The sequence below is a fragment of the Erigeron canadensis genome, chromosome 7 (genome assembly GCF_010389155.1).
Source record: "Erigeron canadensis isolate Cc75 chromosome 7, C_canadensis_v1, whole genome shotgun sequence".
In the NCBI taxonomy this organism is placed as follows: Eukaryota; Viridiplantae; Streptophyta; class Magnoliopsida; order Asterales; family Asteraceae; genus Erigeron; species Erigeron canadensis.
In genome coordinates, this window is record NC_057767.1 from 8,796,788 (window position 1) to 8,811,217 (window position 14,430).

Here is a 14,430-nt window from a genome sequence, read left to right on the forward strand (position 1 = left end):
CCCAAAAAATCTGCAAAAGACAATAAAAAAAACTACTATATTGCAGATTTGAACCGATCAAGTTCAGGCGTATGAGAAGGTGACAACAGCTATATATGAGAAGGTGACAACAGCTAGTGCAGAGGTATATGCTATATATGAACCGATCAAGTTCAGGCGTGGACTACCCTGGGTGTTGGGGGTATTGTTCTACCCTGGTGAGGTGGCTCTATCAACCACAACCATGATTGCAAAGTTTCAACCTAGACTCTGAAACCCAGGCATGGACCAGATGAATACGGATCAATGCTATAGAACAATAGAGGCCTTGGCAGAGCCTGAAAAAACAAATAGAAAAGAAGATAGGAATTTTAGGAAAAATACCTTTTTTTCTTTTTTTTCTTTTTCTTTAAAGGTCAACTAAATGTTTCATTTTGCTTTCAAGAGTTCCATGTCAAGTTAACATTCACAATTTAACTCATTCGTAACAGTTCATGTTCCACGTACATGATCAACAAGAACCTTTTACCAATACCGAAAGTGAACACTGATTATTTGGAACACAAAAGCAAGAGATCTTGTCATATAAATATATTCTTACATCGGTCGAAACTCAAGACCATATACAATAAGGCCTGACATAGTTCCTTCATAACTTCTAAATTTCAAATTCACCCGAAGAAGATCATTCGTAAATGCTTTATCAGAGTTGGTTTTCCACACATTAAGCTCCATCCATCCATCTTCTCTTTGTTTTGGAACCTGAGTAATAATATCATGTACATTCCATGGGCTTGGGGTTTTAAAGTAAACAATTTCAGCCTCTTTGTTTCCTCGGTCGAGTAGATCTTGTACTTCCAAAGGACAATGAAATCCTTGACATTCTTCTGAGAGCTTGAACACAAGGTAACACCCATATATTGTATCTGGTGACAACATTAATTGAGCATCAATGGTGCAGTTGATAAGAACTACTTGTTGTGGTAGAAGCTCAACTACCTCTTCCAATCTGTATATGATATATGTTATGTGATTACATTGAAAGCATTAAAACATGGAAAATGACATCCAATGAATTGAAGGAAACTTCTGTCAGATATCATATCTGTTGACACATCCGTGGAAGACAACTAAAATTAACCACACAAATCCACAGATATTTACATTTTGTTATAGAAATATCCACTAGAAAATGATCTTGAGTTTATCATGAGAAAGTTACGACCGTTTTGCCAATATTAGTCAACACATTGAACTTTGACATTGATCAATATACGAACACGATTGAAAGCTGATGGTGACTTAAGTGTTTATATAACTCTGGAATTGGCTAAAGTGTTCAAATGCTATGAAAGCTATTTGGAGGTAAACTTTAGAATATTATATATGGGATGGGTTAGATTATGGAATCCTTATTTAAGGAACCATTAGGGACATGCAACTTTCAAATGTGCAAGTTATAAATTACACATGTGTAAGTCGTGGTGGCGGTGGTCGCCGTCGCCGGAAGATCATGGTGATAGTCGGAGATGGTGGTGGTGGTGGTGGTGGTGATGGTGGTTGTATAACTTACACATGTGTAAGTCGTGGTCGTGGTAGCGGTGGTCGCCGTCGCCAGGGGATCATGGTAGTGATGGTGGTCAGAAATGATGAAAAATGAATGATTGAAAAATGTCCCTAATGATCCCTAAAATAAGGAGTCCCTAATTTAACTTTTCTCTATTATAATATATATATATATATATATATTAGTCCTAATACCCGTACGATGTACGATAGTTATATAGATTGTATCATGAAAAATTTGAATGATTTGCATGAAATAACTTGTGGTTAAGGTAAACTCATAATCGAATCTAAATTATAATAAACAATAAATATAATATATATTTAGTTAAAGTTTTAATTAGATTTACCTAAAAATTTTAAAATCACATCAAAACCGGAACTTGTAAGCATAAAGGATGACAACAAATAACTTTGTGACTTCTGATCATAAACTCAATTTTTTGAAGTTTTCACGCTATTAACTTATTATAAGTAATATAAGTAATAGGATTTTAAGAATTGAGAAAGAAAAAGAGACAATTTTATTAAATGGGAAAGTGATCAATCAAATAAGATTATAATGTGTTTTGCATTTATAAGCTAAGAGTCAGAGTTTAATTCTAAGTCTAATAAGGAAATTGAATTTATATATAATTAAAAAAGCTAATTTAATAAAATAAATTAATTAATGACACGTGTCGATTAAAGATTACACCACGTGTCGTTTCAAAAATATCTCAATCCTGTTTTAGTTTATTGGTAGATAATCCTCGTTTATCACTTTGCATCTTTTGCTTTATATATAAAAAGTCTTTTTTTTTGAAAGGCAGTAACGGATAAATGGCTAACACCCCCCACGCGGATGCGCCCACGCCGGTTCATCTCCTGGCAATGCCCTAAAGGGTTTGCTCCTCATGTGTTAGATGAGTATAGCATTGCTAAGGCCCCCTCACCACATTTGCATGTGGCAGGATTCGAACCTGAGACCCCCCGTCTTTTTATATTTGTAAATATATAAAATCGTTTTATGTCTTTTTGGTGTTTTGGACGGGTTCTTTTATATAACAAAGATTACATACGTGCATCTATTCATATTTTTTTTTCATCTCTTCTTCTTCTTCTTCTTCTCTGATTAAAAACATAATAGAGATAGATTAAAAAGGTTGTTTAATTTTTCTGTTTAGGGGTGAATCCAACGTTCTTATAGTGGCGGCTAATATTCCTTAAGGATAGTGATTATCACGTCCTCAATTCGTTTATACGTATTCTGTTTTTCTAATTTTCCGTATTCACAAATACAATTTACTAACAAAAACGTCTTGAAGTTATATTGGAAAGCAAACCTGGACTCGGCTGATGGTGTAGACTTATAGCGCGTCAAATCAGAAAGGTTGTAGAGTGCTTCCCTTGCCGAAAGCATAAGATGTTTCTTTCTGCTCATTTCACTTAATGACAACACCTGTTCATGATTCAAAGACGCATATTGTTATATAACCAAAGGGGATGCATTTAATCGCCTAATCGATAAATCTTGTTAGATATAAAATATGGACCTTTTGACCATCATTGGATTTCTTAATTATCTCTTCACTTTTAGATGGAAATTGTGGCACCTGATCCACATTCCTCATGTTCAAGTCTAATGATACTTGTTGGACTTCCTTTGACATCTCAATTTCTTTATGATCCACCTGCACAAAAATTGAAAGATGATGTCATAATTATGTAACTTAGAACATAAAAATGTTCTTCATGCATCAAAACCATGATTTTCGAAATATATATATAAAGGGATCTGGATTGAAAGGCAAAGGATATATTCAAACTTGCATTGTTAATGGCTCGAAATTCAATGCCTTCAACATAGATGTCATCAACTGCGTAGTAGCTTGGCGAAAGATTCTCTAATAAACACTCAAAAACGACCTCTTCTTTCTGATTAATGAATCGGTCCAACTCAATCATCATCCAGTTTTTGTCTCTCCATGTTGCAAAGTATGAACGAAATGTTTCACTCCCCTTTCGGTATTTCAGGTTAACATACATAGGTTTACTTGAGACTTCTTTCAGATTGCAAAATTTGAAGACTAAATAAACTCCATAAGCAACATATGGTGATAAATATTTAGTTGTTGTCTTGATAGTGATCATCAAATTTGAAATATCTAACATATCTGCTACTTCCAAAAACCTGCAAGATATTGTAGTCTAAATTAGTCATTATCTTTTCGCCATATACACCCTTATGTTTCCTAAAATGTAACATTTATCTCATAAATTTTCAAGGACGAGAGTTAGGTTTCACAGTAATGTTTTTAGAGGGCCCTTTAACGAGCAAACCCGCTTAATTAAATCCCTCGAATAGGGAAACTCTTTTGCCAAGATTGAAAGTACACCTAACTTGCATGCATAAATGATAAATCCACACAAACAGAGAAAATGGGAAAGAAAGAGGAACCTTGATTCTGAAACAGATTGCCACATATGTGGACTATGGTTGCTGTATGAAAACTCTCTTGCTGATATCATCGCATTTTTTTTGTCATTACTTCCTAGCCAAAACCACTGTGATGTTAAACAAAACAAATCAGGGCCAAATTTAATTGTGTGCAAGTGCATGTGTTATTTTAGATCACCCTGCACTATAATTGCGATATAAAACTTATATGTCCATATGTAACATTTAATTAATGTTCCATTGAAACCAAAAGAATCCACGCACAAACCATGAATCAATGAACCCTAAACTAATAGAGATGGAAGTGGGGTGGTAGTGGCAGCGGCGGATGGTGGTTGTTGTTACATCAATCTTAGCCATTGATTGAAATGATCCGGCTAAGAATTGTTCCTTGATTTTCAACTTAATAATATGAATAGTTTTCAAATGAACAACTACCTATATACAATACTTGAAGACATGTAATAAACTCAACGAGTGCGTGACTATTTACCCCGATACATAGCAATCACTAAACATGGATTTTGCTCCTAACAATTAACAAACTACCCTATTAGTATACTAGAATAGCACCAGCGTGATGTGGCGATGGTGGCGGCGACAAGTAGTATATGTTATTGATGTAATTAATGCGGTTTTATTGAATTGTAGAATAAATTTCAATATTAAAAATTGAAACTTGAATATCAATCAAAAACCCAAATTTACTTTTTATAATATATATAGATAGATTTAGCCTATTTGTCCATATTCAATAATAAGAAAAGATTCAAGTAACACAAAATAAAATAAGATACAGTATTAGAAAGCAGAAAATATAATACAAGGCAAATTACCACTTCATCTTGAAGGAGAATTCCTTGGCAAAGCATGTCGTGAAGATTCTGTTTGCTCGTAGCGAGAACAGGAGATTTTGACATCCCGACTATTTCTTTATAGTCTCTTGGTAATCTAGGCTCCCATAGTTCAAGATCGTCCTGCATATGGATTAAATAGTTAAAATTAATAATTTAGTCCATACATGATACAAGAAATATAACAAGAAAGAGTTTTCAAAGAGTTATCAACCTTTCTTTATTGGTCTCAACAAAAACTATTATTTAAAATTTAGTGGGAATTTTGGATTACTTGGTTCCTTTAATTGACATATTCTAGTTTCAATGTGCATATACTAATTAAAAGAAGCCAGCTAAATATTTGATTATTTATTTAAACTCACTTGAAATTCCAATGCTCGCTTAAGCTGTAAGACTAGTGTACTCGTTGTTGGCCGTTCTTCTCTAGCTTCAGTTAAGCACTGAAAGGCAATGCTGGAATATGTAGCCAATGATTCTGGCGCAATATGCTCCTTTATATCCTCAAATACTATATCCCAAAGCTTTCCTTCATACATGTGTTCTCTAACCAATTGGATTAGAGACACATCTTTATCTTTTTTGTATGCAAGTCTACCGCACAAGATCTCAATTAAAACCACACCGAAGGAGTACATATCAGATTCTTTGGTTAATATACTAGTTTCTAAATATGACGGGTCAATATATTCAAATGTGCCCACAGCACTGTCGATTGCATAGTCCATTTTCTCACTTTTTTGTAATATCAGGGAAAGCCCGAAGTCAGTAATCTTTGCTTTCCAGTTCGCAGTTAGTAAAATGTTTGAACTTTTTATGTCTCTATGTATCACCATATCTTGTGTTACAACACCTCCATGCAAGAAGTCCAACCCCATTGCTACATCAATGCATATTTTAAGTCTTTTTGTCCATGTAAGATCAGCACTGCTCAAGTGGCGATTTAGGCTTGTACGAGTCGCATACTCATAAACAATGATTCTTTCGCCCAATTCATTACAATAGCCTACAAGACCAATCACATTATCATTTTTGTATTCCAAAAGAATTCCAAGCTCTTTCACAAATTCAGGCTCTCCTTGACCATGCATCGTATCAAATCGTTTTGCAGCAATGACGTGATGTTTATTAGCATGTGTGACTTCTCCTTTGTAGACTTTCCCAAATCTTCCTTCTCCAATAATATTCTCACGAGCGAAATCTTGTGTGGCTGATCGAATTTCTTTAAAGGACATTTGGAGGGCTAGCCTGTCCTTGTTTGCCTGTGATCCCCGTGAACACTTAATCAACTTTACAAGTTAAAAATAAATCTTAAGTCTTGTCTGAAGTTCGAGAAAAGGTTTAACTTTACACTCACAAACTCATGTCAACATTTTGGTACAATTATAAATTAGTAGTCCGAGTTGTTGGAATTAATCTTGATGGTTCGGGTTTTGTCCATTTGTTAAGCGGGTCAGGTCAGTGAGTAAATGGGTTAACCATTCACTACCGGGTCATGAGTGAAGAATTAGTCTAAATTGACCATGTATTTGTGGAGTAATACTGGAGAATGCAAAACTTGGAGAGGTGGTTCCTACTAATATGGAGCTAGTTGATTTAGATTTATTTAATTTGCAATGTCAACGTGGGCTTACTTGTTTCATTCATGTGCTTATTTAATGTCTAGTATAAATAGGTTGCTGTAGTTTTATTTTCATGTACCCACTTTGAATTTAGTAAAATATATCGGTTTAAGTGAGTTTGTTATTCTACTACTCTCTACATATTATCGTATATATAATTGTGAGCGTGTCTCGAGTGAGTTGAGCGGGGCCTGAAACCTACACGAGTATGTGAAAACCATACAATATATAAATACTAGTTGAAGAATTGTGCTTGGTTTATGTGATGATTGATGTCGCTGCCGTTAGAAAGATGTAGAAATTTAGCGGATATCTATCTCCACCCTTTTTTTTTCCAAATACATAATTTGTGTTGTGTGTGCACTTACTTTTTTTGAAAAAGGAATTTAATCAATGTATGGACTTACTTGAAGCAACAAAGCGTTCTCAAGCTCCTCAAGGGTCTGTTCCGCTGAAGGTCGTTCCTTTTGAGTTTTTGACACACATTTACATGCGATGGCTAAAAGAGTTTCCAAACTATCTTCATCTACTTCTTTCTTTATTATTGGATCAACCATTTCACGTAATGTTTGATCATTCATGCGTCGCCTTGCAACGTGTGCAATTCCATCTTTATGCTCATCGGTGTAGATTTTATTATAGGCAAGCTTCCCTGACAAAATTTCAAAAAGAACCACCCCGAAGGAATATATATCTATTGCTCTTTTAAACTTACCGTTCTTTAGATATGCTGGACACACATAACAACTGGTGCCAGCAACATTATTAGAAATGTGAGTTTTTTCTTGTTCATCCACATGATGGAATTTTGAGAGCCCAAAGTCAGCAATCTTTGCCACCCAATTTCTGGTTAACAAAATATTTCCGCTTTTTATGTCACGGTGAACAATGCTTTGTTTATCCTCTGTCTTGGTGGTGTGGAGATATTTCAGCCCGCGTGCAATGCCAATACAAATATTTAAACGTCGCCTCCATGTAAGATTAGTCAACTTGTGGTTATCTCGCAAATGATCATCTAGGCTCCCGTTAGATACATGCTCGTATACAAGGATTAGCTTATCACTTTCATCACAAAAACCGTGTAGGGTGACTATATTGTCATGCTTACAACGAGTAAGCAATTTAATTTCTGCATCAAATCCTTCTTTTCCATTTGCCTTAATCAATTTTATAGCTACAGCTCTACTCTGTTTCTTGGAAACTTCCTCTCTGTTTTTCGCTTCTATTAGCACGTCAAGTTTCGCTTCATATACCTTGCCCTGTCCACCTTTTCCAATACGGTATTGTTTGTCGAAGTTTTTAGTGGCTTCTATTATATCAGTTAGTGGTATCCTCAAGTCTTCCAATTCCAGTGTGTGCCTGCGATGATGTTATCAAGGTTAAAAAGTTAAAGCTTTATATATTAGTGTATAGATAAAAAAAAAAAAAAAAAATAAGTGGGTGGAAACTCTCTCGTCTCATGTACATGATATGAAGAACGTACGCCGCATAGATATTACATCTACTGACTCATTATTTTCTCATATGTATTATCAAATATAGTTTCTCCCTTTGTCATTGACAAGTTTTAAACCCGTGATCTTGCGATCTTCATTAGTGGGTTCGTGTTGTCACATGGTGACTGTATCATTGAGGTTTCGATCACCTCATTTGTAGGATTGCTGTTCTATATAATAAATCGAGTTGGTTCTTGTTTAGGTTATCCAAAAATAAGTTTCTTAACCCAAATGTCTCTTTTCCTTTATATATTTAAATAAATCTTAAGAGTTATTTATTTGCATTAATTTAATCACTCATTTTGACTGTATATTAAACAAGAGAATAACTATAGTTGTATTTAGGGGGTGTTTGGCCTAGCCTTTTGTCAACGAATTTTACTTTTTTTTTTTACCTTTTTTCTTTACAAATAGCTATTTTAGCTTTTTTCTTTACAAATATGGCTTATGCTTATTAGCTTACTTAAGCCAATTTTGAGAAGGCTCCCCACCAAAGCTTTTGTAACAAAAGCCTTAAGTTTTTTTAATAAAAGCTATAAGCTAAATCCAAACATTAGAGTAAAGCTTATAAGCGTATAATTTTTATTTTTTTTTTTAAAGTGAATTTTGTTGGAAACTTCGTGTTGCAATTCGACAGCAAAAAGTCTAGCATCCGTTATCTTAACCGGGTCTGCGCTAGATGTTGTTTATAAAATAAAAACATAAGCCAAAAAATAAAAGCTTGGCCAAACACCCCTTTAGAATGGTTAGAGCGTGAGACCTTTGTTGGAATAAACATGATTCAATTTGAGTGATAAAACATCCAAGATCGTCATGTGGAACCTGTAAGAGCATAAAGCATAATTGCTATTGATTTCGGGTTCCCATAACAAGATGATTGAGTAATAATGGGATGAGTAATTCGGCTGTAACATGATGCACGAATTTAGAGAGGAGTGGCTCACGAATTTTGGGTTTTGTGAGTGATTAGATTAACTTTAACTTAGGGTTAATGACTCTCTATTTATAAGGAGAGTATTTACACATTCAATCCCTTTGGTATTTAATGTGTGCACCATTAGTCCTTTTAGTTTACAATCACCTAATGAGAAACCCTATATTACGTCTCTAAGAGTAAATACACCCATTATATATTTACTAGACATAGGGATTTTAGTTATCGTCAGTTATCATATCAGGAATGATAAATGATCAGTGACGGTCACACTAACGTGGTTCCAACATTCTCCTACTTGACCAAGCGATCATTTATCTATGAGTATTCAAATAAGTTCTGGAATAATACTCATTTTGTTTTAAACCGAAATCATAGCCAATAAGTATAGTCGTAGAGAAGAACATCAACTCAGGACCCCCACTAGTCAAACTATGACTCAAATTTAAAACTAATAAGCAATGATCAATTGACTAAGACAAATTTTGTTACATAATGTCTTTACACTATTATGAGCTCAAAATGTAACTAATAGACAAACAAAATCTGAATAAGGAGGAAAAGTTTTCATTAATAATAATGACCTATAAGTACAACATGCTATCATAATGGGTCTTTTAGTAAGCCTCATCTTGACACGTGTCCTACGAAGATTTTAGGAGGAAGACCTTCGGTCATTGGATCCAGTAGCATATTATGTGTACTTATGTACTCAATACAAAGAACATTTTCCTCCATCCGTTCAAAAACAGATACTTTGTATCGAGATACATCTCAGCGCCAGTTGAACTGTTACTGTTCAAGCAAGTTACGGTAGCTGAGTTATCACAATAAAGCTTCAATGGTCTGGTGATAAAGTTGACGACTTTCGAGTTCACTGACCAAGTTCTTTAACAACATCTCATGACATGAAATTATGAACGTTCTACCATCATGGTATACGTTGCAGTCAGTTTCTATTTATGACTCCATCAAGAGATAGGTTTGCCAGCTAATCATAAATATACATTTAGAAGTAGATTTCTTATTGGAATGAGAACATCCTACTACTTCTAAGTTGTTACTTCTTCTATAAGTTAGTATGTAGTCTTCGGTCCTTTACAGATATCGTAGAACCTTTTAGCCGCTTTTCAGTGTGCTATTCTGGGATTAAATAAGTAACTCCCAAGCATACCGGCGATATAAGCGAGATCTGGAAGAATAAGGACCTGAGCGTACGTAATGCTCCCGACTATTTATGAGTAAGGTATCATCCTCATTTTTAATCTCAATGTTCGGACTTCGGAAACAATTACATATGTCTCCTTTTATTAATAGATCTATAGTGGGTGTGTAGTGTTGCATGTTATGGCGTTCTAAGATGTGTTCAATATAAGTCTTTTAAGAAAGAAACAGAACATCATTACGCCTGTCTCGATGTATTTCGATACCTATGACATAAGAGGTATCGTCGAGATCTTTCATGTCGACATTATGCGAATAGTAAATGCTTCGACTCACGCAACATATCCAAGTTGTTACTTGCAAGTATAATATCATCCACGTGCAAAACAAGGATTGTAAATTTACTCCCACTGATCTTGAAATAGGTGTATTAATCCACTTGATTCTTCAGGAAGTCTTGTCCTTTTATGACTTCATTAAACTTAAGGTACCGTTTTAATGATACTTGCTTCAACTTGTTTATAGACTTATATAACTTGCAGACCATGTGCTATTTACCTTATGGAATTTTAGGTTCACATGCATACGTCTCATTGCAAGTTTCCATTCAGGAAAGTAGTCTTGACATCCATCTAATGTAAATCTAAATCATAATGAACTATGAATGCCATGATGATCCTTAAGGAATCTTTATGAGACATGAGATAATGTCTCTTAATAATCGATTCCTTCCTTTTGAGTAAAGCCCTTTGCGTAACTAGTTATGGACTTATAGCGTTTGACATTTCCATTCAGGTCTAATTTGGTTTTGAAGATCCATAAACAACTTACAGGTTTGGACTTTTCAAGAAATTCAACCAAGTCTCAAACATCATTATGCTACATAGAATTTAGATCTCAAGTTATGGCTTCATTCCACTAATTGGCCCGATCGATATTAATGGCTTCTTAATAAGAGATAGGATCAGTAAGTTTTCCAATGTCCTCAACTTCAGTTAAATAAGTTATGAAATCATCAAAAGTTATGGCCTTGCATGACCTAGATGATCTCCTGAGTTGATTTTCAGGTTTAGCAAGGAAGATGCTTTAGCATCAGCATTATTTAAGATTCTTTATCATTAGTAGTATCATGATTAGGAGGATTAGGATTTTGATTAGGAGAAGGCAGATCAATGACATTAGGAGCAGCGTTGCGTACAAGAGGAGTTATCAGAGGAGTAATAATAACCGACGAGTGGTTCCCCCCGCTTCTTGTACTTATTGCAAATCTTAGGTTATGATTTGTCGTGCTCCCACTGATCTCTTAGTTCTCAAGAAATGTGACATGTTACGTGTCAATAATGTTAGTAGTGTAAAAAAGACAGTAAGACTAATAACCGATAAAGAAACAAGTAAGGGATTTAGGATCCAGTTTCTTTAAGTTAGGGTTATAGAGTTATGCCTTGGCAGTACAGCCTCATATGTTCATATATTTTAGACTCAGCTTTCTTTCTGTCCAAGAGTCTTAAGGACAGATTCTAATGGTACTCTTATTGAGTATATGAACAGTTGTGCATAAAGCCTCAGTCCAAAGGAAAGTAGGTAAGTTAGTGTTGACAATCATACTTTTCACCATGTCCGTTAAGGTTCTATTTCTCCTTTTAGCAACATGAATTCGTTGAGGAGAACCTGCATGGTGTATTGGTTTATTATGCCATGTTCCTTTCAAAAGTTATGGAAAGGACCATGAGCTTGACCAATATCAATATATCAACCATAATACTTACCTCCTCTATCTGACCTCACAACTTTTATAGATTACGATCAAGTTGGTTTAAAACCAAAGGTTTAAGATCAATAAAAGTTTGTAAGGATTCGGATCAGAAATAGGTGCATATAACGTGAATAATCGTTAATGAATGTAATAAATGATGTATGTCCTGAAATGAATGCGGGATAGGGGTCACTTAATGTCAGAGTGAGTTATTTCCAACAAGTTGGAACTTCTAGTGGCTCATTTCTTATTCCCTTTAGCCATTTCACCTTAGAGCCAGTAAATACATGTTTGAAAATCACTAAAGTTAAGAGAATGTAATATTCTATCCTTTATGAGTCGTATCATGCGAACTCGTGAAATGTAGCCAAGATGATTATGCCACATTATGGAAGAATTCTCTAATTATTTAGGTGATTTTGTCTTTGTTTTAGTTATGTCATCAATATTAGAAGACAACAAAGCTGTGAGAAATTATGATCTAGCTCTGACTTACACAATAATTCATCAAAGAAACTATGACCAAGAAATTCATTATTATGAGTAATGGCAATCTCGTCATAACCATGAATTATTACATAACTTTCAAGGTCTTAAACTAGAGAAATAGATACAAGGTTCCGAGAAATTCTCGATACACGTAAGGTATCTACTAGTCTAATATACTTTGAAGTATATATGTAAATCATAAGTCTCCATGGTTTCAACATATAAGAGATCAACCCTTCCAACTCTAAGCTTTCTTTGGTCATTTGATAGCTTATGGGTTATTTATAACCATTGTATTGATTTGGTCACATGAACCATAGAACCAGAGACACTCACTCATGTATTAATAAGTACATCCAAAAATAAAAAGAATCAAATATTACATGAAATAAGTTACCTTTATAAGCTAGCTACTCCTTGATTTTAGGGCAATTTAGGCACAATCAGAATTGGCAGTTAGTATTACTCGTCAAGGACTCGAAGCTAGAGATAAGAGTACCTTGATTAGCCTTTTGAACTTTATTTCCATTATTATTATTGTTATATATTTCCTCTTAATGGAATTAGCAGTGGTAGTAAGGTGGACAACTTAAGGTTGGCCCAACTTAAGGCGACCATTTTCTTGCACACACATTGCTATTTAGTTCACTCATCGACCATTTATCCTTCATAGCATTATAACTAATTATGTGTTCACAAATAATGTTATTTCCTTTGTACTTAAGTTACTTGCATACGCTTTATACATTCCCTCAGATACTATGATTGATGAAGTTTCTGACCATCATTAGTGACAAGTAATTCGCCCTTTCCCACTTTCTTAAAATTCGCTTTCTGAGCTGCGGAAGAGATAGCAGTAATAGTAGTGGGTTCATTATGGCGAATGACATAGTCAAGGTCTAGCATCTTCAGAGTTAGAGGTATTTAATTTTTTATAAAGAAAAGTTTACATCAATAAGTGGCTCAATGCCTAAGTTATGTATTATATTGGAAATAAAGAGGATATGTATTTATGATACAAAGAATTGAAGATTATAATAGTAATGCCAAAAATAAGTAGGCCTAATAGTAATAAAATTATAGTGACATGATTAGCTATCTAAGGCAAACTAACTAATTTCTAACAGTAATGGAACTAGAATAATGCCTAAAATAAGTAGACCTAATAGTAATGTTCCTCATAATGACATAATTAGATAAACTAAGGCAAATTAAGTAATATCTCTAAACATAATGGAACTAAAGTAATGCCTAAAATACGTAAGAGGCTAAAGTAATGAACCTAAAAGTAATGAGACTAAGACCATTATACTAATGAAGCTAGTGATAAGTAAACCTATTGTAAACACCAAAACAATAAGTTAACATAAGGCTCTACTTAGAATTTACATTACCTTTGGGCAGAAGTAACTAATATCTAAGTACAAATGAGCATTAGGTCATGCAACACAACGCTTGTCTTTTGACCTTTGGGCACAAAATTCAGAAGCGTGTATATTATACATGAAAATAGTCCTTTTAAGCACACAAAGTATATTAAATCACCTTTAGGGAGAATCAATAGACTAAGTGTTCATTATACAAAAAGGAAAGGAACGCACCATGAGAATCACATTTGACCTTTGGGCACAAATGATAAAACCATGTACATTAGTGTGAAACCCCTACACATTACGGGTGTCCGGGGGCAGCGCCCCTGCAAGCGGGGTCCAAGGGGCTGAAGCCCCTGGCTGAGATCGAGCTTAAGGTCCTATGGCAAAAATGTCTTAGAAAAAATTATTTTTGAAAAATTAGAGACAAATTTAGCCACAAAATTATAGGGTAAAATAGTAGGCACGAACACATTCATCAGCTAAGATCATCTTCACTAAAACATGAACGTAAGTAATAACTCGTGATAAAGTAAGCACGAAGTTGTCTAAAAGTTCGTCATAATTTAAGCACGAGGACATCAGTAAATCGTGATGACATAGGCACGTAAACATCATGTAAGTCGTGAAGAAATAAGCACGAAGATATCATAAAGTCGTGATGATGTCATCGCGAAGATGTCATACACTCATGATGATGTAAGCACGAGCTTGTAGCTAATTCGTGTATAGAGATAAGTTGAAGTTCGTGATGACGTAAGGG

At 34.6% G+C, this 14,430-nt stretch overlaps 1 protein-coding gene across 1 annotated transcript; it reads right to left on the reverse strand.

Moving 5' to 3' along the window:
• Nucleotides 1-565: 565 nt before the first annotated feature.
• LOC122606515 lies at nucleotides 566-3,212 on the reverse strand. Its single transcript, XM_043779375.1, has 4 exons — nucleotides 3,081-3,212; nucleotides 2,871-2,986; nucleotides 979-988; nucleotides 566-905 (listed from the first exon to the last, which is right to left on the reverse strand). Exons 1-4 carry the CDS (start codon nucleotides 3,195-3,197, stop codon nucleotides 651-653), a joined length of 498 nt encoding a protein of 165 aa, XP_043635310.1. The 5' UTR covers nucleotides 3,198-3,212; the 3' UTR covers nucleotides 566-650.
• Between the last annotated feature and the right edge of the window lie 11,218 nt (nucleotides 3,213-14,430).

What these genes read in the sequence shown, in the direction of transcription:
- LOC122606515 (XM_043779375.1), bottom strand. Translation starts at nt 3,197, where the DNA reads ATGTCAAAGGAAGTCCAACAAGTATCATTAGACTTGAACATGAGGAAT. An exon ending in AATCCAATGATGGTCAAAAG is followed by an intron (nt 2,987 to 3,080) that starts GTCCATATTTTA and finishes AATCATGAACAG; the next exon opens with GTGTTGTCATTAAGTGAAAT.